General features: G+C 28.2%; 2 protein-coding genes across 6 annotated transcripts; both read right to left on the bottom strand.

Moving 5' to 3' along the window:
- Positions 1–644: 644 nt before the first annotated feature.
- LOC145202261 (focadhesin-like) lies at positions 645–19329 on the bottom strand. 5 transcript variants are annotated; one of them, XR_016450632.1, is made up of 32 exons: positions 19159–19329; positions 18776–18846; positions 18231–18305; positions 17944–18101; positions 17815–17871; positions 17537–17671; positions 17224–17389; positions 16947–17031; positions 14335–14477; positions 14150–14246; positions 13864–14060; positions 13648–13742; positions 13346–13529; positions 13159–13263; positions 11368–11469; positions 11133–11260; positions 10906–11056; positions 9173–9298; positions 9020–9073; positions 8440–8523; positions 7839–7977; positions 7591–7764; positions 7263–7477; positions 6688–7035; positions 5929–6088; positions 4985–5425; positions 3799–4737; positions 3585–3668; positions 3301–3400; positions 3002–3108; positions 1473–1625; positions 645–1364 (listed from the first exon to the last, which is right to left on the bottom strand). XR_016450632.1 is itself a non-coding variant. In XM_090081479.1 (32 exons), the coding sequence occupies exons 2-31, from the start codon at positions 18833–18835 to the stop codon at positions 1482–1484; spliced, it is 5058 nt and encodes a 1685-aa protein (XP_089937605.1). In that variant the 5' UTR covers positions 18836–18846; positions 19159–19329; the 3' UTR covers positions 645–1364; positions 1473–1481. The 5 variants fall into 5 exon arrangements, 3 of the variants coding, with proteins under 3 accessions (XP_089937605.1, XP_089937606.1, XP_089937607.1); XM_090081479.1 differs by having other exon boundaries at positions 4980–5425; XR_016450633.1 differs by lacking the exon at positions 7263–7477 and having other exon boundaries at positions 761–1364; positions 4980–5425.
- Positions 19330–21145: 1816 nt separating this feature from the next.
- Positions 21146–22673, bottom strand: LOC145202196 (gamma-glutamyl hydrolase-like). Its single transcript, XM_090082395.1, has 2 exons — positions 21815–22673; positions 21146–21506 (listed from the first exon to the last, which is right to left on the bottom strand). Exons 1-2 carry the CDS (start codon positions 22485–22487, stop codon positions 21235–21237), a joined length of 945 nt encoding a protein of 314 aa, XP_089938521.1. The 5' UTR covers positions 22488–22673; the 3' UTR covers positions 21146–21234.
- Between the last annotated feature and the right edge of the window lie 559 nt (positions 22674–23232).

Here is a 23232-nt window from a genome sequence, read left to right as displayed (position 1 = left end):
TTGGTAAAAAGTACTATAATCCATCGTTTAAATGCTTTTAAAAATTTTTTGTATTTACAAATGTGCTTGTTAAATGACAGGTAAAGTCATTTATGCATAAATTCTTTTTTTTTTTTTTTTTTAAAAAAAAAAGTAGGCTTCTTTTTCTAATCTTGTTTTACTGATTTGCTAGTTACACGTCTGAAGTTATGTAGACTAGAAATACCCTCGTGATGATTAAAGAAAACTCATATGGGCTTCATTTTTTAATTTCAGTTACGTTACTAGAATGTTGGCAATATTATGTTTAGCGTTCGTGCAAAAGGGAGTGGAGGGGGGACTGGCCCACCCTAACTTCTAGAGGAGCTTTTATTTTATAGCCTTAATTCCACTAACATTTTCCTCTAAAAACCTTTCCCCCCAGAAATGAAGTTATCAAGGAAAATATTTCTCATTGAGATATTTGAGTCTATGTTTCTATTACTGTATTATGTTACATCTCTTCTATTACTTCTATTCTACATCTATATATTCATAAGTTTTTTCCGCTTTAAACTTGACAAAGTGCTGAGCCTATTGACCTTACAGTTTATTTATTGTAACAATTTTTTAATCGTAGTTCCGACATTTAGAGTTAACAATCATAATATTAGATTTAATCATTATATATATATTAACTTTTTTCTTCTTCAATTAAATTAACATAGAGTCTAACAAAGTATCATTTAAGCGAAAATTATTTTTAGCGTAATGGAGCGCCAAAATAATTAAAACACTGGTATAACTGCATTAAAAGTTAATGTTTTAGGTTTAATGTCGAAATTTGAATCCTTATCAATGGAAGCTGAACTTACAAAACTTTGATTTTAAAGAAGTAGCGTGCCAATAACAAGCAGATAAAGAATGTTTGCAGCAAAATTAATATCCATAGCAACTGATTTCTATTTTCCATAAGTATATAATATATTTTTTACCCGTTTAAATCATTTTAGAGACAGTTGAAATTTCAGGGTTGAACAGCTAAAATACGCCAGTAGATTTCCATTTTTTTGTCCATTTAAAGATTCAGAGTGAAACCAAACAAAAAATGTCAATCAAAGATAATTTACAGATCGTCTATAAATTTTCTTAAGAACTTTTAGAGCTTTGTATAATATTTATTAGACTTCGATGACGTATAGAAATGTATGATGTATGCTCAATATATGACGTACGCTCAATCTTCAGAAACTATTTAGGCCACCAAGGTGGTCCAAAATAGTTGCTAAACAATTATATCATGCTAATATCCATAGTGGATACTATGGATATCAAGATTCACGATGTCAAGATTACGCACAGAACATGATGCAAACCACTTTAGCTGGGTGATAATTATCGATTATCTAAAGAACAATAGTTTACCGAGTCCACACCTTAAAACACCAAGAACCTCACAACATTAATAAATATATTTAATAAACAAAAAAATACAACAAAAAAAATTAACTAACATAATCGTGCTACCATGATGTTGAAGTGATATATTTGATAAAGTGAGTCATATATGGACCGTTAGTAATCAACTGCTCAATTGGAAAAACAAAACTGCCAGCACTTTGAATAGCTGAGCACGCATTACATACAATGCTCATGAAAACGCTCTTCTAAAAAATAAAAAATCAGAAACTGAAGCAAAAATAAATCAAAAGAATAACCTAACTTACAGAAGACTAAAAAAACTACAACAATACCAACAACAAAAACAACAAGAAAAAAATACCAAAAAGGCACGAGAGAAAACTCCATAAAAGATTCGAAGAATTTCAAGTTCTTTCCGAAGAATTCGAAGAACTTCAAGTTCTTTTTTACATTCCGTCCACGCCATCGAGAATGGACAGAATGTCAAAAACTATTTAACAGTAAACCACAAACAAGTACGATGAAATTTTTATCTATTTGTTCACCAAATTGCTTTGAATGGGCAATTGCAAATTAAAAGCAAAACCTTTTTATTCAATTTCAAGTCATGTTAAAAACATAATCCTTTATGCGTTTTGTGAAAAAAAAAACGCGTATTGTGATGTCAAAACCTGTAAACTAAATTTCATCTTTTCTTGTTTGTTTTTAAGATGATTATTTGATGATTGTTATGCAATTGTAGATGTCAAAAAACTTTTACTTGGGGCAACGAATAATTTCTGATAATAGAATCTAATTCGACGACCGTCAGTACAAAGGTTTAATCCAAAATATCAGCCAGCAGTAAAACATAGAGGGAAAGATCTGATGGAGAGGGAGATCTGATGGTGCGGGAATGTTTTAACCGATATTTTTTTTATCGATCTAATAGATCGATAATTAAAGCTAGATCGTATCGTATCGTATAGAAGGCATTACATATTGAGTAGCATAAAGAATATAATCAAGAAAACCATAACGCCTCATACAAGAAAGAGAAAATGCCAAGGAAATAGATATTACAACAGGATTATGAAAAACAGACAGGATAGTGATGCATAAAATAAAAAGCATTTTTAATGTATTTATAAAGCCTTATCGACTCGATGCGACGTGGCATGCGATAGTCAAGCTATGATTGTTATTAATCGAATTGCTAGAACATAACTTATGTTTAAGAAACAGTTTGTTGTAATTTTTTACATTTAATATTTTTTGATTTTATGTAAAAAAAAATAATTTTTTTTTCTGTTCATAAACGTTTCTTCTTTTAACTAAAAAAAAACATTTTTTTTCAAAGATTTTTATATTAAAACTGTGTCTTGATAAAAACAACTAACGATTTATAAACGATATCGTTCTCCGAATTTTACTGTTCATCATCCAATGTTCGCTATTGCATTTAACAACAACAAATAGTTATGACCAAACCCTTACGACGTAACAACGCTCTTACAATGTAACTACTATACGAATCAGTTTTAGCCGCTTTTACCACTATTAAAGGAGCAAAGTCTTAACACAGGGTTAAAGTACAATATAAGACTAAGCACAGTTCTAGCTGTTACGCAAAGCAACAAACCTTATCTTCTTGTTTGTGAGAGAGCAATCTTTTAACTAAATATTCCAGCAACTTTTCATCGTTCAACATAAATATCATCCGCAACAACTCGAAAATATCTTTCATAGCTAAAAAGATATAGAGATTGAAATTTCAAAGTTTCACATTATAGTAAATTATTTCTGGATAGAAATAAGTTTGCATTTATGCAACTGCATGATAATTGCTAAAAAGAAATCCCACTTTATCTCCCATGAATTATGTTCAATTGTGTCCTGTTCTAAATAAATAAAGAAATGCAATTTATAAGTTAACTATACCAATATCATCGCCATAAATTATTCCCAAAATGTCGTCATATGATGGAGATAATTGAGTTAGAACTTCAATGTATATTTTGTATCGAAGTTCATTCGGAAGCTATAAAATTGTATTTTATTCAAATAAATAATTTTTCTCGGCAAATGTTACTGTGAAATTTAGTAAAAGATTTAAAAAAAAAAAAAAAAAAAAAAAAAAAAAAAAAAAAAAAAAAAAAAAACTTAAAGAGTTATATACAAGGAAATCAAACAAAAACAAAATCAGACACAATACGAAAATATACTTGGGGAAAAATATTTCTCCATGTCTCTCCTAGCAACGTGTGCAAAAGTTTTGCTAGAAGTTTTATGTCATGGTTTGATAAGGTCTAAAGATAAAAGGTCTAAAGATAAGCAAATTAAAAAGTAAAACCTTAAAATAACACAAAAAAACATCAGACGAATTATGTCCGTAAAAAAAAAACTAAAAGTTTTCTAACAAAAACTAAAGGAAATTACCGCTTGAAAATCTGTAATTTTATCCAAAAACTTTTTAAATGCTGATAGTACGTAAGCTATCGTAGACTGAAGAGGAGTCGACATATTTATTACTGTAAGCCACTGTTCCAAAATACAAGAGACAATTGGAGACTTATCTTCACATAAAAATAAACAAAAAGGAATTTCTTCCAGCAGAACTCTTTGCTTGCTGGTGGTCAAATAAGGAAGTAAACTCTCTGTAGACATCAAAATATTCTTTTGCGTCGTTGTATCAAGCTTTATGAATAAAGTAGAATTTATAAAGTTAGAGATCCATAATGCCAAAGAGCTTGAAGAGCCAACATAAAAAACAGCAAATTGAATGCACAATTGTTTAACGGAATCAGAATAACCAACCCTGACCAAAGGACTAAGAATAGATGCCCAGTTTACAGGTGGCAGTGGTAGCCCTTTCAAAGCAACTAATGCTTGGAGAAGGCTGATAACCTTGCATTCATCAAATTCACTAAAATTGCTGTTTAAGGAAGCCTTCATTAACAAATCAAAAACGTTCATTAACAAAGATGTTTCTTTTAAATAGCTATAGTTTTGTGGAACACTGACAAGGCTCACAGATTTTCCTTCTTCTAAAAGACATATTTGACCAAACTGTTCAGCAACCAATAAACAGATAGAATCTTCCAAAGACTTTTCGAAGAGATTACAAAGTATTTTTAATGAGCTATTGATAGATTGACTGAAATGATCGAGATCATATTCAAGCTTAAGAAATGTGGAATGTATGCCATATGATGCAAAGATACCTTTAACAGCTCCAAGTTTTTGTAATAAGTTAGTCTCCTGTTTTAAAAGTACATTGTGCCATTTTTCAAGCATATCATTGGCAAGCTTTCCATTTGTTTTTGAACGAAGTATTGTGTGATTTAGTATACCGAGTGCTGAATGAAGTCCGACCGACTGTAATAAACAGTTATAAAACAACTTTTTGAAACTAAACATATTTTGTATGCATTTAGAAGTTCTTGTCGCTCAAAAAAATATTGTTTTTCTTGATGCTTACACGATAATTTATATTTATGAAATTGTATTTATTTAGAAAGTTTTGAAAGGAATATTATTAATAAACAGAAAAAACAAATAAGCAAAATGATTTACATTTTTTAACAAAGTAAATAGTTAAAAAAAAAAAAGATTCAAACCGAACTGTGTTCAGCTTTTTCCTGCATGAGCTTTATGCAGTCTATAACTTCATCAACTGTTAGAAAATCCACAACAAACATAGCCATAGTCAAATATGCTAATCCAAAGTATAATTCCTGCCCAACAATTGTTACCAAGTCTCCAAATGGTAAACTTTCGCACTTTTTCATTATCCTGTGTCGAATTTGAACTGCTTGATATTTAGAATCTTTGTTAAAACCATGAACTACTGCTGATGCAACTGCCAGACTATACCCAACACAAGCCCCTTCTTTCTTATCCAACTCATCATTAAAAACAATATTTTCAAGAGCATTAACGGAAGATAAAACATGAGCATAGGAGTTATTTGTAATCATTTCAATAAACTGCTGTTGCTGGTATAAACTTGAAATCAAAATGCCAAGACTTATAGAGCAATAAAATTGCAATTGATTTGATGAGCCTGATAAAGTAAAAAGTATATATATATATATATAAGGCAATAAATATGTTTATGGATAGACCAACTTAATGTTGCAAAAATGGTGAGAGTTACTAATAAAGTTGATGCTAAAACCCTTAGATGCAATCCAAAAAAATGAACAGGGTAAGATTTTTTTTAAATGTTTTTTGTGTTGATTTATTGAGTTTTAGGTGCATATTGTGTCTTGAGGATTGAACAGGGCAGATACTAATTAAACACAAATTGTTTTTAAAATGTTTAATTATTAATTTGTCATAGTGTCAATAAATTTCTATTAAAAAAAAAGAGAAACCTGGTTATTTAGCCAATGCTTTTTAAAATCAAAAAAAAAAAGAAGCCTTTTTTTTAAGAAAAAATAAAGATTTGTCTAGTTTTTGGGATCACAACTCTTGAAAGATTACAAAAAACAATTTAGATTGCAAGACTGTAAAATTTGATAAAATTACAAACTCAAACTTTATTTGTTTGATGAAAAAATTTACCTGCTTTGGATTGATATGGACATCTTTCTAAAAGCATGTTTACCAAAGATTGAACTCTTTCTGAATCAATTGGCAGTAGATATGAAGCTATCTGACCCATGGAAAGTGCAGCAAAACATCTTGCTACTAATGAACTGGCTGTTGATTTTCCTGATGAAATCTAAACTTATAATTAAAATCCTTAAGGGGCCCAAGTTATTTTTATCTAAAGTTAGTTTTTTTGGGTCACCTTGAAATAGAATAAAAATTAGCAACAGCAACACCTTTTGTTTTCCTTTATAACCCTATATTTTTGTTGTGATGTATGCATCACAATAAATCACATATATTGTGCAACATATTATGCATAACATTAAAAATAATTTATTTTAACAGTGTAACAATTAACCGAAAATTAAAAAATTCTAACTAATCAATTGATTGAAACAACAAAAAAAACAACAACTTAAAGATGGTAAGTCAATAATTCAATTTTGGAACAAAAATTTCAAGATGATCAAGTATGGTTGTGTATATTGATATAAATAACCAACACTTATATGAGGTAAGGTGTGATTAATTTTTAATTATTGCAATTGTATAAATACTTTGTTCTATTGTATCTTGTTTTTTTTTTATAAAAGATTGATTCATTTAATACTCTTAGGAAGTGTTGTTAAAGAAAAAGTGTTCTGCTATTAAAAAAATGTTTTTTTTTTAACTATGCTTTTATTGCTACCATAACTGGTTTAACTTGTAATGGCTCATTTCTTAACATACCTGTTGACACCATTGAAAAGGAATAGATTTGGCTTTAAAGTTTCCATCAAATACTACCATAACAGTATCAGCCACCTTAAGCAACCAAGTACGCATAGTCAAATACTGATCTGCTTTAACTTCACTCTTACAAATATTCTCCTCATAGTAAGAAACAGCATTAGCTAATCCAACTAATGCCATAACTGAATTTCCTTGTGAGCGGGGGCTTTGTTTTGATGCTTTTTTAAGTTGATTTGTGATTTGATCTCGAACCCAAAAAGACACAGACTTTAAATCATCTTGAAAATCCTCTTCACCTGAAACTAAACCTTTTTCTTTTGAAATCTCTAAGCTTGCTCGTCTACCCTATCAAATAAAAAACACAAAAAGATCAGCAATCTTAAACATTGTGGGAAAACTTTTTTTTTAAAAAAAAAACATTGTTTGAACTCTTTCATACTTAAAATTTTCCATATCTTTATTTCCAGTTTGAAAACAATTACATTTAATTTTATCTAAAGCTACATTACAATTGATATTTAAATTTCTTTTTAAAGTTATCAATAAAAAGAGAGAATAATTTCTTATGCCACCTCAATACAAACTTGATACATTTTTTTCATAAAATGAGACCAACTTTGAGGAGCAAGTATTGAATGATCCCAGTCATTTTGTTGTATTGTGAAGTCTTGAAGAAGATTTTCCAACATTTGCTTGTACCTTTCAGCTCGAATTTCTAAGTGAACCTTTGAAGGGTTTTCAACCTCCATACCATGAATATATGGTTCATAACAGCACAGTAACCCAGCTATGAAATGCAAGCTTATGAACTAATTAAACTGGAGACTATTAACTTTGAAAAGTATTTCAAAAAGTTAGAATGTTGTATTTGTCCTGGCATATATATTACACAGTTATTACCTGCAATACCAGGCAACAATCCTGGTCTTTTTGATTGCTCATACTTTTCAGATAAAAGTTTAACAACTGGCGAAGTTATTGATCTTGTAATTGAGAGATGGCCTTTTTTTCCGATACCTCGAGGTAGATTAGCTACTTCTTGTTGCAGCATAGATGACAAGAAAACGTTAAAACCTAAAAAATTTTTTTGTTTTTTAAAAAAAACCTGTTTAAAAATTTATTGGTAATAACACAAAAACACTTCATACCAGGTAGAATTTGTTTTTCTGTTTCATACAAAAGTAGTGTAAATGCAAACCCAGGACAGACTTCTTCCAGTGGAAAATATTCTTCATCAATATCTTGATTTCGTAATGATTTCAATCGCTCACAAACCATTTCTCGTATCTTAAATAAAATGTTTTCTATGCAATTATTTAAAACCATTTTACTAGGGCACAGACTACAAACTATCTACTGATGCTAAAAATCCTTGGGCAATAATAATGTAATAATATTGTAAAATAACTAAATAGTGACCTTTATTGGTGGCTTCAACTTAAAGACATAAGTTTCCTTTTCATCTTTTACTTTTTAAAAAAATAATAAAAATTTTGTTTGTTGAAAGTACAAGTACTTTCTATTTTCAATCAAGAATTCGCTATTATAAATAGTATCCCATTTTTTAACTTTTAATATTTGTTATTCATTTGATTGGTAATATATTACATTTTTAAACTCTTAATGAATAACTTATCTCAAACTTTGTTTATCAATAATATAAAGTTTTTTTAATTCCATAAGAAATCATCAATACTTTTTCCTAACTTTTAATTACAAACTTTCTGAGGCTAGTATTTAATTACAAACCTTCTCAGGCAGGTATTTAACCTTCATTTCTTGTAAAGAAAATTCTGCAAGTGAAATGTATGCTGCTGATTTAACTGCTTCCAACTATTTCAAAAGAAAAATATTTTTCATTATAAGTATGCAATCACAAGCTCAAGCTATTACTTGTAATATAAAGATACAAGTTATAAGATTATTTTGAAAATGATATTTTAAATGCAATTTCAATACATTTTTCAGGCAAATGGTGTAGTACAAGTTTAAGTGTATTATAAGTTTTATAGAATTTTTAAAAACAAATATTTTCAGAACAATTTAAATTCTTTTAAAAAGAGTTTTTTTAAAAAAAGTTTGACAGTAGCTGTCACCAACAAAATACTTTCAATGAGAAAGATGAAAAAATTGTTTGGATATTAAAAATATACTCATTTGCAAAAAAGAAACCTTCTATATGTCCTTTTAAAGATTGAACCACGATATTTATTCGCAAAAAAGCTTTCATGTGAGAAGCTTTGTTAATAGTGAAACAATCCTTTTTATATCTTAATGATGGGTTGATAAAACACAAGTTTATGGTGAATATTACAAAATATTTTGATACCTTGCTGGATTGTATAAGGAACCAAAGATATGTTATAACTTCATCATGCAAAACCTGTAAAGATAAAAAAATGTAGAAATTAAATTTGTAATGTAATTTCTTTTGGCTAGTGAAAATGTTCACTTTTTTTTTTTAAATAAAAATAAAACATACCATACTCTTACTATTCACTGTGGGTACACAGGCTAGTAGTGAACATATGCTACACAACACTGGTCCAAATTTATTTGATTGAACTTTCATACATACAATTTTCCAAATAGACTCAATTGCAATTACCTCAAGAATACAAATAGAAAAATTAAATTATTTTGCTACTTTTGAAATCTTCACCTTCCCTTCCAGAATGTTCTAGGTAAAAACTAATTTCAGTTAAAAATTTCCATAATCTATCAATATTTGGGGTAAGCTAATTAAATAATAGAGTAAGAAATATTAAGCTAAGGTATATATACAAGTAGTTAACAAAATATTTTTAAAAAATGTAGTTTCATAAAAAGTAACTACATCTACTTTTATCCATACATAGAGTAATCTTCTTTCATAACTAACAGAATGAGTTGCATTTGTTCTTCACCTTTTTTATTAATATTGTATTTTTGTACAAGGGATTTATGATATCTTGGTCTGAGCAATAGAGAACAATAGAGAAGCTACTTTATGGAAATTTGATCCAGTTATGATTTGAAACATCTAAACTTGCTTTTTTCTCAAAAAAAAAAAGGGCACCACTTCATTATTCAAACAATGTTACCTGCAAAATTTTTTCAAGGTCTTTTAAGATAAAGGCTTTTAAATTGCTGCAAATAATTAACTAAAAGTGACAAAAAAACCATGAGAGACAGAAATCTCTTAGACCTTTATCTCTTATGTAGTCAGTTTGAAGCTAAATCTTAAAAAGATTTTCAAATCATAAGTAAACTAAGACACAAACACTGCTTGATCCAATGGTAATCATAGAATAATACTGATTATGCATTACTTAAATATTTCTAAGATTTTTTTTTTTCTTTTTTATATAAATTGTTGATTAAATATATTTTGATTTGAAGAGGTATTTTTGTTTATATTTTATGAGCTACTTACATTAAAAAACAAGACATTAGGACTACATTAAGATTACTTATAGTGATGTGCATGTTATTAGTTAATGGCTGTTGAGGTCAAGATATTTTTATATTTAGAATGTTAGTGTTTTCATGACAGCAAGCATTCATCACAAGTAAAATGCAATTTTTTGTTGAAATCTCTTCCAACTACTGCTCTTAAGTGTAACTTGAGGTGGTATCAAAACTTAGAACTTTGATGTAATTTTTGATAAAATAAAATGATTTCAGCTTGGCTGTTTGTTTAGCATAATATTAATGGTGTAGGTATACACCATTAATTAGTTTGATAATTTGCTCTGTTGCTTGGATGGTTAGCGCTTTTTTCTAGACTGCACAGCAGGAACTTTTCTTCAACTGATGAAAACTGAGAAGAGGACAAATGGTTTAAAAATGAAACAAGCACCTTGTCTCTTTGATTTACTGTTCTAATTGTTTTATTCTTTTTAAAGCCTTCATATATTTAGATAATTCTTTCAGTTTGGTAGCACAGTCAGTTGACAAGTATTCTCACATTGACTATGTTTTTTTTTTTATTTACATATATGCTCATAGTATAATTCTTTGCAGATATTTTGATTATATTTTCAAACTTCAACTGTATGGAGCTCTAAAAATGATCCAAATACAAATTTTAATCACAAAATTTCTTTGTGGATGCAAAGTCAATGTTTTAACCTAAAACTTTTTTTTTAAGACTTTTTTTAAAGGCAGAAAAGAGAGCAACAAAACAAAAAAAAGGACAAAAAATATTTGAAATTTGCAAAAATTGCTACATACTTCTTTTAAGCATAACAATTTTAGGCACTCTATAAGTAAAGAAAGACATGAATTATAGTATTCACTGAATTGGACTTCCACTTCTCGACTTGCAGTGAGAATATCCAATAAAGGACTTAAAATAACCACCATATCTTTGCCATGAGTTGAACTAAAACAAAAATAACATTAAATTTACTTGTGATTTAAGCAAAAACTGTTTTGCTTCAAATTTAAAAAATGTTTACCTTAAATTGGATATTTCATACACAGCACTAATTTTTGCAAGTGAACACTCGTACCAAACTTTAGAAGGAGTGGATGATTTCTCAAATTTTGCACTGAGTAATTCTAAAACATGTGGAAATACACGAGGCTGAAAAAAACAAATAAAAAATACAAAAACATTTGAATAACTGAGTCTCAAAATTTACACTCTATTTAATGTGAATTTTTGTTAAAGAAAGAATAAAATTTTATTACTTGCTTCTTCCAAATTTCTATACCAAGTTTTACAGCCAATGGGAATAATTCATTGCTAATCAATAGGGATTTAATAAGTTTTAATGCAATACCTACAAGCATCTAAATATAGAGAACATATAACATGTTAAATATAGAAATAATTGTCTAAATATAAATGCACACTATAAAATATTTTTAGAAACAAATCAAATAAATATAAATGTATGTCAATTAAAAATACACATATCAAAAATTTATATAATTATTAACAAGAATAAAAGTAAATCAAGGGCAAAAGTTGTCTAGAAAAAGTAATAATAATGCAGCCCCAGTTTAGTAATTTTATATTACATTTATTAAACAACATACCATAAATTTCTGGCATGCATAACTTTATATGATATCTGATTGGTCTTTAGTGTTTTAGGGGATATGTTATTCAGCAGACATTTAACTGTCAAGATTCCAGAGTGCTTCTAGAATCCTTTTTAGGAGGAGAACAAATGCAACATACTGGCTTGACATTTTGTTAAACAGTATTGTATTCATAATAATAATAATACTCAGTTTGCTAACTGCATGGTTACATACATATTTTAATGTTTGCTAAAATATGTGACACTTTGTCTTTTTGCATTTTCAGAACTCAATATTCTTTCAACTTCAAAAAAACAGATGCTGAGAAAAACACTTAACCTTGTTGAACTTTTTTACTGATTGTTAATTAAAATAAAAAAATTCATTTTTCATATGTGATGAGATAATTGGAATAATAAAAAAATTTCTTAATATGGTAGCAGCAATATGTGATAAAAGAAATTTATTTGATTTATTTGAGGTTAGCCTATTCTATTAAGTAGAAAAAAAACCAATGTGAATTCTTTTGAACAAACAACTGCTTTCATATTTAATTTTTAAAGTATGAATAATTTAGGGTTAAAAAGAGGTAACACTTTTGAACCATTATAAAGTATAAACGTTAAAATTATGTAAAATTTGCACTTTATCATGAATCAAAAAATTGAACCCAAATGTCTTTGTTTAAAATTAATTTAAGATAGTGTCATTTTGGGTTCTCTATACCCAAAACTCAACAACTAATAAAATAATCAAATTAAAATCTTTTTGCCTAAAAAATGATTTACTAATTTGAGTACTTATCAAAGTTTGTAGCCATGCAGATCCTAATCTTTTGCAATAGTTTGCTGCAAATAGCTTTTTGAAATATTAACAAACTGATGTCCCAGGAGCTTTGTAAATGCCACTACATTAATAAATGAGTGATTTGTTCTCCAGAATCAAACCAATTTCTTCAAATTTTCAAATTATTCTTTAAATTGATGTCCTGTTTAGATAAATATTTTAACTGAAAATTCCATGAAGTTTACTGTTTCAGGTTTAATGAGTTTTTATGAATTTAATAAATATAATTAATTTAGTTAATAATAAAATAAAAAACCCTAAAAGTTAGGTAAGTGAGATATCAGGGTAACTAGGATTGTAAAATGATGGTAGATTACAAGTTTAAACTATGATTGTTAAAAAATCACAGAAGAAAATTTTTCAAAAAATTTTAATCATAAAAAAAAGCTTTTAGAAAGAGCCTGATGTCCTCATCTTGCTTAGAACCTCAGCGTATTGATTCTATCAAAAAGTGTTTAATTTTTACTTGTATAGATTAATCGATGTGAAATTTTCCTTTCTGAAAAGAGCATTTCAACTTAAAAAAACATTTTCATTTTAAAACTTTCATTACAAACTCATCTGTAAAAGTTAACCAAATTACTTATGAAAAACTTTAACGCTTACTTTATGAAGCACTAAATTTGGTATCACCAACAAAATATCAAGCTTGACCTCTTTAAATCTATCACTTCTCAGACAATAGAGTAGAACAGGGAAAAAATTCATCACCTAAATTGAAGAAGTCAAAAAAATCTAAGGTAAAGAAGAAGGGGGAAAAAAAAAAAAAAAAAAAAAAAGAAGGATTCCTTACTGTGCTTATATCTTGTTGACATACTACTATGATAGTTTGAAGTACTTCTCTAAACAACTCTCCACTGGTATATGTAATTAAAACAGATGATAGAATTAAAATAACAGTTTCTTTAGGCAAAGAGTTCCTTCTTGTCACCATAAAATTAAGGTCAGATAACCACGAGCTTACCACTGCTGGATTGCTGAAAAAAAATTAAATACACAACAAATACTTTAGAAAACATACTTGTACTAAATTAAGAAGTTTCTTTTACAAAAAATGAAATTTAAAGAGCAAAAAATTAACCATAAAACATACACCTGTGTAATACTGATAACATTGATAAAGTGGAATGGCAAAGATTGAAAATTTCACTATACTGGCTTGAAGTGTTTAAACTTCTCAATGGTAAGTTCTAAAACATTAAACACATTTAACACAGAGGTTTATCTTACATACAATTAATATGTATCTTGTTCCATAAGAAATACAATCTCCATCAAGTACAAATTTAATCATAATTTAGAAATGCTTACATCAATTTCAGAATTGCAGCGGAGAACATTCTCAATATTTTCAAAAATCTTCAAAGTCAGGATATGAATTTCTGAACTTTTAGAACATGAAGATTGGTCACTGAGTAACTTTAACATTGGGAAAACAAGAAGGGAAAATAAGGACTTAGATTCTTTAACTGAAAGGTCATTGAGACACTCAGGAGCAAGGATAAAAACTGAAAGAAATGAAAACATATCAAAATCATATTTTTAGGATACAAAGAACAAACTAATATTTTTTAAATAGTAAGAAATTCCTAGTTACCTAACAGAAGTATTTCTTTAAAAACTTCATCTTCATTTGTTTTTGTCAAGATTAAAGCACAAAACAGAAGGAGCTCATCCTTGGATTGTAAACATTTCTATAAGTTTAAAGAGTGTATTTAAAAAACAAAAAAAAATTAAGTCAACCATTAACTTTGTAAATTATTCAACATGTAAATTATTTACCGTTTCCTTATCTAACAAACTTATAGCCAGTAACTGTCGTAATAAGTATAAAGCTTGAAGCATTTGGTAGCTTGGTAAACCTTTGTAGTTCTCCCAGATTCCAGTTGTCAGCATCCATATTAAATCATTTATTAGAACTTTATCTTAATAAAAAAATATATATAAACTATAAAAACACAGAAAATATTAAGGTTTAAAAATACAAAAAAAAAGCATCTAGTATAAGATGTGTAAATTTTAAACTAGTCAACTGCTAATGCATGGTCAATTAAAAATGCATAACCCCTATCTAGCTCTTACTAATATTAGAACAAAAATTTTAAAATGAATCAGAAAATAATATTATTAAAACGATAAAAAAAAAAATTACAGTACTAGATATCAAAGTTTTTAAAAGATATTACATAAAAAAACTTTAAATGAAATTATTGCTGCAACATTTAAACTCAACCATATAGAAAAGAAAATTGAACTTCGAAATAATTTATCTATGAATATAATTTATGAAACATTTAGAACATTTTTATTCCTGGAAAATTTATTTGTACAGAATTTTCTAAAAATAGAACTTGGAAGGGATCATAAGAAAAACATAGCAGTTGAAAATAAAGTAGACATTTGAGTTTTTGTTTTTTTTACCACAAACTGAAAGAAAAAACATAAATCATTAGATATGGCATTTTATTGACATGCCATACTTGCAGTCAGTGTTCTCCTGACATACTGAGATGAAACAACATACTCTGACCTGTATGTTGCTTTACATTAACATACATACAATATATGTTGACAAAACTGTTAAGACTATTTCAGTCAATAACAACGTTGCCAGATTTTGAACGGGACAATTGCTATATAACTACAGCAATTTATCCAGATGTATCTTTGTACCAATATCTCTTCCAGTATAGTGAAGCAATCTTTCAAAAGGGTGCAAACTTTAGCTAGACTTAAGTATTCAGAGAAAAAAAAAGTTCAAAAGTGGGAAAAAAATGTAATGTGTTTGCCATTATTACCTCTAGACGAAATTCTGTAATCAACAAGACTGCACATCTGTTTTTGTCAGATGAAAAATGATTGCTTTAAGATCTAAAAAAATATTTTTAGCTTATCTGGCCTAATTAAATCTCTATTGTAAAGCTATCAGTATTTAATTTTGATGAAATATCAACAAATAATGCTGCGAAGGCCCAATTCTCATAAACTTCTAAAAAAGAGTGAAAGTTTTCTATATGATTATCCTATAAGTCTATATGAATATTCTACATGAACATTCTATATAAACATACTATATGACCATTTTGACACTTATGAGATGCCAGAAACAGTTAATAACTGATTACACCACACAATCCTACTATTAAAAGTGTTAACATCCCATATAAAATGAGAAGCCTCAGAAGAAAATTGTTGCTTCTCAAAAATGACAAAAACATGCACTCCTCCACATTTCCCCCACAGTTACTGGTAACAATTTTCACTGGTAACAATTTTCACTGAGCCAGATGTGAGAAGTTAGAATAAAAGAATTAAGATGAAAGAAGTAAGAAAGAAAGGTAACTAAATAGTTGAAATTAAATATGAAAATGAACCTTTGTGTAGCATTTGTCTTGGACCTTGAAATAACATTAGTTTTCATGTGATGATGACTTTTAATATGTGATGACTGTTCTGCATTTATAGAAGCTCATTCTTCATTGTTTTAGTTGCCAATTATTTCCAAGTTCACATGTAAAACAGGTATAAAGATGTATGAACCATTTTGCAAAATATCATTTTCAACTAAATTATATTAGACTGATCTTAAAAAATTTAGTTTTACTGAACTTTTAAATTTTATAATATATTTCCAGCATTAGATTGACATCTAAAAATATTTGTTTCTGCATTATGCTGACCTTTGAAACAAACTAATTTATTGTTGGTGTTTTAATTTTGTTGTTGTTGTTGTTTTTTATTTTGGCCGAACAATTTTTTGATATTAGGCTCATCATAGTTTTTGACATTAGGGCTCCCACACAAAATGTATGAATACTGAACAACAAAAAATCTATTATTATAAAAAGTTAAAAAAAGTTATAAAAAGTGGCATCAAACTGAAAATTCACTATTTGAGATAATAGTCTCATGTAGCCAAGCACACAAATTTGTGTATATCAGCATTGAGTTTCAACAGACCCTATTCACTCAACATACACTGACACATTGCAGGGACATGCAGATTAAAGTACATGTAAGCAAGTTGTTTTTCTCTGACTAACTAAAGAAAGTGTTGTGCCTTTTTTTAAAAGAAAAGACTTTTTAATACACCCTACTGTATATAAATAATTATACAAAAAAATTTACAGTATTGTGGGTCATATACAATCTATTAAACTTTATAACTTGTATCTGAAATATTGATACTTTTTAACTAAAATAATTTAATTGATGTTGATAAATTAACATAAATACTAAAATGTAAACTGCATAATTAAAATAAAACAAAATGCATAAATTTGCAAAAAATCAGACTTTGAGTGTTGCACTGTTATGTTTAGCTAAAGTATGGTAAACTATATACTTGTACATTTTGTGCTATCAATTCTAAATCTGCAATATATAGTACATACCTGTAAAATTTATATGATTTAAATACCACGTTGCAAGTAGAATGCTTATTGATAAAAAGACTTCAGAAGAATTAACAACCATCTTCTACAAGCAAAGATCAACATAAAAATTTATTAAAGTTTAGATAAAATTTTAAAAAAAAACCATTTTCAAAAGCAAGTTTTGAATTTAAATGTCTGTAATCTTTTTATAGGATAAATTTATTTTAATATGACATTTAAAAATATATATAAAAAGAAAATTTTTTTGTAATATTTTAAATAAATGACAACATACCTTTTTTTTACAAAGAAGCATTATGTTTTTGAAAAATGGAAGATTTTCACTTGAATGTTGAAACAATGTTAGCTGAAAAATCATCTCAATTAACTCCACCCCAAATGAAGTCTCATACAAAACAAACTTGAAAAATGGCTCAATAGAGCTAACTGCTCGAAATAAGCTTAATATAAACAAAACAAAAAACAAACAAAAAAACATTCAAATTCAATAGAAAAGTAATAATAAAAATTCAACAAAATTTAGATAGAAAAATTTAATTTAAAAATAAATAGAATAAATAAATAATATAAAAATAAACTTTCAATACTTTGTGTTCGTTGGAAAATCTTGCTGAAGTGCAGGGATCAAAAATGACTGAACAGACATAAACAATTGTTTAGATAGCTCAGTGTTGTTCAGTAAAACTTGTGACAAAGGATGCATTGAGTACGTTTGTAGAGAACTTTATAAAAATATAATACTTTTAAAAACAATATAAATAAATTTAAGAAAAATAACGGTAATAAAAAATTCAAAACAATAAAAAAAAAATAATACAAGTAACAAATCAACTACTAAATAAGTTAAAATTTCAAAACAAGTTACCAATCTTCTTTAAGATAGACAATGTTCAAGATAAGCCAACATATATTTTTTATTGGACTAAAAATAAAGAAAACAAAGTTAATATTCCAAAAGTTTTCCTTCTTGTGATTTATTACTAAAATGCTTTACCTCTTAAGAGCACTTGTGGTTACACAAGATTTCAGAACCATATTATGACAAATAAGACCTTCAACCACTGCACGCAATAATTGCTCACAACATTGGCGACCAATAAACAAATTTGTATGGCCTACATTTGCCAACAAAAAACCAATAGCTGGACAATCCTTAAAAGAGCATGACACATAATGAAATACACAAGCAATTATAATATAACATTTCATTGTAACATTTTATGAAAATTCTTAAATGTAAGATTCAAAAAATCTTCAATATAAGATTAAAAAAAAACTTACAACAGAGTTAACAGAAGTAATTTTTCCATTCTTTTTTGAATAACCTACTAACTTAGTGTAGAGTTGTAATATGGCCTAAAAAGGTATAAACTTGCATCTAACTTGATTATAGAGTTATTCTTTGCAAGCAGATAAAAAAAATTACAATAATAAAACAAAAAAACTCTATATTTAATGGCAGGTAAACAACAAAATTTAATATAGACAAAATTTAATGAAACTACTACAGAATATTTATATATATATATTCTTCTATATTATGAAGAATATATATATAAATATTCTGTAGTAGTTTCATTAAATTTTGTATTGTATTTTTCAGAAGGAAGATATTGTAATATAATTAAAGACATCTAAGATATATTTTAAAAACTTTAACCTCAAAAGCTTTTTAAGCAATAAGAAAAATATTTTTACAAATAGTGCTCAAAAGCTTTGTAAGCTCCAGAATTCACAACGAGAGCACTAGAAATCTTCTAACTTTTTATCATCTGACTTAAACCAATGCAATTAACAGAACTTTAAAAAAATGATTACAAATTTACCTGTTTTTGAATGGCTTCGTGAGGGAATTTTATCTTTTGTTCAGTATCTTCAACCGACATGTTAAAATAATCTTAAAATCATAAAATATGCAATTAACTTTGAGGTTCCTGGATAACTAAACTGCTATTTGGAGCGTGTTTATCTATGCTTTTTTGTGAAATTATTAAAAAATAAAGTAGAGTCATGTTAAGCCATATGATGTATAAATCTTTGGTCCCGGGTAGAAAGGGCTTAAGTCAAAACTAGTGAAATGAAAAGGGCATAACTACAGTTATCTCGTTAAATATTCATAGTATCAAGAATTTTAATGATTATATGTATTAGGAATGTAATATATACAATATAAAAATACCTTAAATATGTAAGGATATAATGAACTTACACGTAGAGATTTTCAAACATTGATACTGCTGTCTCGAAAAGTTGGTCAAATTGACTTATGCCCTTTCTACCCGGGACCAATCAAATATATACCATCTTATGGCTTAATATAACTTTACATTTTTATTTATGAAGTCATGACGCTAATAATTTTGACGAGGAATTTTATAAGAATTTTAATTTTAGTGAGTTTTAATAGTTGTTTTGGAAATCTTTTAGGCACGTGGACAATGGAGTGCTCTAGATAGATAGAGTGCTCTCGTTTAATGCGTATTTCAAAATTGTCTATAACGTCTCTCAGCTAACATAATTCTAAGGGTCTGTAACGGAGAAAACTGTCCGCTGGAGTAAACTGTCCGATCGGACATTTTACTCCGGAGTAGAATGTCCTTGTTTGGAGTAATTTGTCCGACCTAGAGCATAGTGTAATTTTATGAATTTGCGGCTGATTTCGTACCATCATTTTGAAAGTAATTTTAAAAATGGATGAACACAATAATAATGCTGAAGAAAGAATGCTTGCTGATATTAGTAATTATCTGCGTATCATTTCATTTCCATATCGTTACCGATTATTTATTATATACATAAGGGATCGCCGGTTACAGTATACGGTATACTAACTTTACGGTATACTTTACGGTATACTAGGTATACTAAAAGTTTGTATATAGATTAGTATACCTGTTTACTTTTATTTGTGAAATATTTTTGGACTGGCTTGATAATTTAATGATTATATTTTCTTAATGAATTAAATTACTGGACCATGTCTATTATTTGACTTATCATGATTAAAGTGTTGTTTTTTTTTAATTCAATTTTTGTTATTTAGATTTACTTAATAAAAACTTTAATTTGTTAAATTGTTATATTTTTATACCAGGCTGTTCGTGCTACTCTTCACCGTTTTAAGATTTAAGTTTATTCTACAGATTTCTGTGATCTGAAATAAATTGTAATAATAGTAATCAAAAAAATCAATAAGTAAAAAGTTTAGTTTACGTTATACTTTACGGTATACTATACCCCAGCAAGCACACAACGTTGAAACAACGTTGAAACAACGTTGAAACAACGTTGTAACAACGTTAATCAACGTCGATCAACGTTATTTCAACGTTTTTTCAACGCTGTGTGCTAGCAGGGACGGTATACTGTACACTAAATTTTTAGTACACCGTACACTGGCGATTCCTAATATACAAATACCCCGATTTATCTATTTTATATATATATATATATATAAAATTAAAAAAAAGAGCGCCGGAAAGTTGCTTATTGTTGCACGTTAACGAGCCACCTAACAAAACTGTAGTTGTTCGTGAATTTTTGACAAAAAAAAAAAAAAAACAAGTCTGTGTGCTGCAACATCTAATGTATTTCCCTGATTAATCTCTGTGTGGCTATTTCCTGTTCCAGAAACTCTAACTGAAAGTCAAAGGAAAGTTTGAAAATATTACAAAAATCCACTCTGTATTATCAGAAAGTTTAAGCAAAAAGCTTAAGCTATTTTTCGTAATTAGAGTTTGGAAGTGCTTTCCATCTTCAATGAGTATACTTCTTAATTTTGTAAAGTATTTTCAGTTTTTACCCCCCCCCCCTCCCAATTCCTACCCTCTATTACAACTTCTAGTATTATAAACACCTTTAATTTATTACACCTGTTCATTTAGTATTTAATTTATTACACCTGTTCATTTAGTATTACAACCTTTTCGTGCTTTGGTTTAAATCTCTTTTTATTGAAACTTTTACCAGGTAAAAACCTTTTTGTGTTTTGATTTGAATATTTTAAATATCTATCCAGAAATATCCACAACTTAAGTTTATGTGATCAATTATAAACTTTACATTCTATAAAGTCGCAATGTTCGATAAAATCGCAGTACTTGATATAATCGAAATATTTGATGTTTCGGCACATTTTAGAAACAAAAACAAATAACAATTGCAAAAAAAAAAAAAAAAAAGAATAGAAAGGAAACTTTCAAAGTTAAACAATAAATATTTTTGATATGTCATAAAATATTATTAAAGGTATATTTATAAAACAATGACTAAATGCCAGCTTTTGTTAAGGGAATATGTATGTTTGTACGAAAGGACTATGATTGTCAGTTAAGTTACCAGTGTATATTGGGTTTTGTTTAGATAGAGTATATTTTAATTCCTCTTCAAAACTCTTAAAACTGTTATTATTCTTTCGGGCTTCATCTAAGAATCCATTGGCAATGCTCTGAGAGAACCTTACGGCTTTTGAATCGTGAGGTATATTTATCCCAGGAGCCCACTCAAACAAAACTTTCTCAGGGTGGAACTGTACTCCGTAAAACGGAAACTTACGATCTAAGAAAATAAAAATTAATAAACTAATAAATAATAGATAAACAACAATTAATTAATGAATGAAGATGCTTTAGTGATACTAAAGATATTTTATATAACACCGAATGTTGCCTTTTAAAATAAAATTACCGAAAGATAAATTTGATAACAATGACAAAAATAATTATTGCTATCATGCTCTCGTTTCGGTAATTGTACTTTAGCTCCGTACCTGCACTCAATTATAACAATCTATTTTATGTCTTAGTTCATACTTGGAAAAATACTTAACTACTTCACGGAAAATATCTATAAAAACTAATACTTGCCCTGGGTAATTGACGCAAACTCTTTCCCATTTCTATCTTTACTTGTAGCAACTATATCAATTGTTGTTGATTTACTTATTGATGGCAAAAAACTAAAATTGTGAAAGTGCGAAGTGATGTTATACTGCTCAGTATCATTCCACATCGAGTCGAGTACATTTACAAATAATGGACTTTTTTTAAGCCATTTTAAACTGGTAGTGTAATTTTGAGAATCGGTTGGTACCATTTGATTTTGAACTCCTCTTGAATGTACAACTAACGCTTGCATTCCTCGACATATTCCGAGAATAGGAAAATGAATTCCTCTCGCGTTTTCTTTTGATGCCATGCTTATAAGTTTCTTTGTTAAATGGTAATATTTAGAGTCTTTTAAGTTAACATTACCTCCAGGAAATAATAAACCGTTTAAGGATTTAAGTAAAGTTTTTAGCTCATTGTCTGTTAGGTTAGGTGTTATTGCAACAACCCTTGATCCTGCAAACTCAATGAACTTTACATAGGAAGCGGCGATATAACTTTTGCCTTGAAGTTCTGGTTTTCTTTTCATTAAGAGCTCATCAGTAATTTTCATCACAGGAATTCCGATAAAAAGTCTTTGCCCATCACTGTCGCCTTTACTAAAATTTATAAATTTGAGCAGCCAAGAAATTAAACAAAAAGATACCTTCATTGTTGACCAAAACAAACAAACATGCCCAAAATCAGTCTGGCTCACTTTGAGAAATAATCCTTTCACGCGATTGAACGATTTTGAATTACGACTGATAGTTGTACTTAGAACTTTCTCAGCATAATTTTTACTCAAAACAAAAAGAAAGAGGAAAAATATTTTAATTTGAAAAACGGAGGCCGTCCGTTGCGCCTACGTTTTTCAAATAAAAAAGTTTTGGAAAGTTAATACCTTTTACTTTTCGCTTATATTTTATAGAATACAATCAAGTAGCGTGAGATCAATATTTTGTAAAGGCCACGCTAGGCTGTGCATCCATATGCACTTTCTCTAAATATTTTCTGGGATCTCATAAATGATATAATCTATCACTAATTAAACTCTGATCAAAAGCACATAATGCACTTCTATTTTATGTGATGAATGCAGTTGCATCATATTCATAATATGATATTTATGAAATCAGAAATTATTCTAAACTATTACTGAACTTCACTGAAAAGAAAATTTTCGTTTCATTTGAGAAAAATCTTTAAAGCTCAAAAAAGAAAGCTTAAAATACAAAATTTTCCTTTTGAAGGACCCACTTGGTTATCAATAATTCGTTATTACAGAAGTGCAATTGTGAGGCGAGACTTTTTCAGGGCGATTCGTGTATTTCTGCTTACTTAGTTTTAGGGTGGTGGGATGGAGCGTTAGTGTTTCGTAGTTTATGAGAATTGGGTGTTGGGATACCTCTTGGTTC

Source organism: Hydra viridissima, unplaced genomic scaffold (assembly GCF_058129835.1).
Source record: "Hydra viridissima isolate aposymbiotic clone 2 unplaced genomic scaffold, HvirCarnegie_v1 scaffold_3, whole genome shotgun sequence".
Classification (NCBI taxonomy): Eukaryota; Metazoa; Cnidaria; class Hydrozoa; order Anthoathecata; family Hydridae; genus Hydra; species Hydra viridissima.
Note: the sequence above shows the minus strand (reverse complement) of the source record. Positions and strands in the feature narration are given on the sequence as shown.

What these genes read in the sequence shown, in the direction of transcription:
- LOC145202261 (XM_090081479.1), bottom strand. Translation starts at nt 18,835, where the DNA reads ATGTCGGTTGAAGATACTGAACAAAAGATAAAATTCCCTCACGAAGCC. An exon ending in TGTATCAAGTTTGTATTGAG is followed by an intron (nt 7,036 to 7,262) that starts GTGGCATAAGAA and finishes TTTATTTGATAG; the next exon opens with GGTAGACGAGCAAGCTTAGA. An exon ending in AAATTACAGATTTTCAAGCG is followed by an intron (nt 3,669 to 3,798) that starts GTAATTTCCTTT and finishes TTTTATCTTTAG; the next exon opens with ACCTTATCAAACCATGACAT.
- LOC145202196 (XM_090082395.1), bottom strand. Translation starts at nt 22,487, where the DNA reads ATGAAGGTATCTTTTTGTTTAATTTCTTGGCTGCTCAAATTTATAAAT. An exon ending in GTTTGCGTCAATTACCCAGG is followed by an intron (nt 21,507 to 21,814) that starts GCAAGTATTAGT and finishes TTATTTTCTTAG; the next exon opens with ATCGTAAGTTTCCGTTTTAC.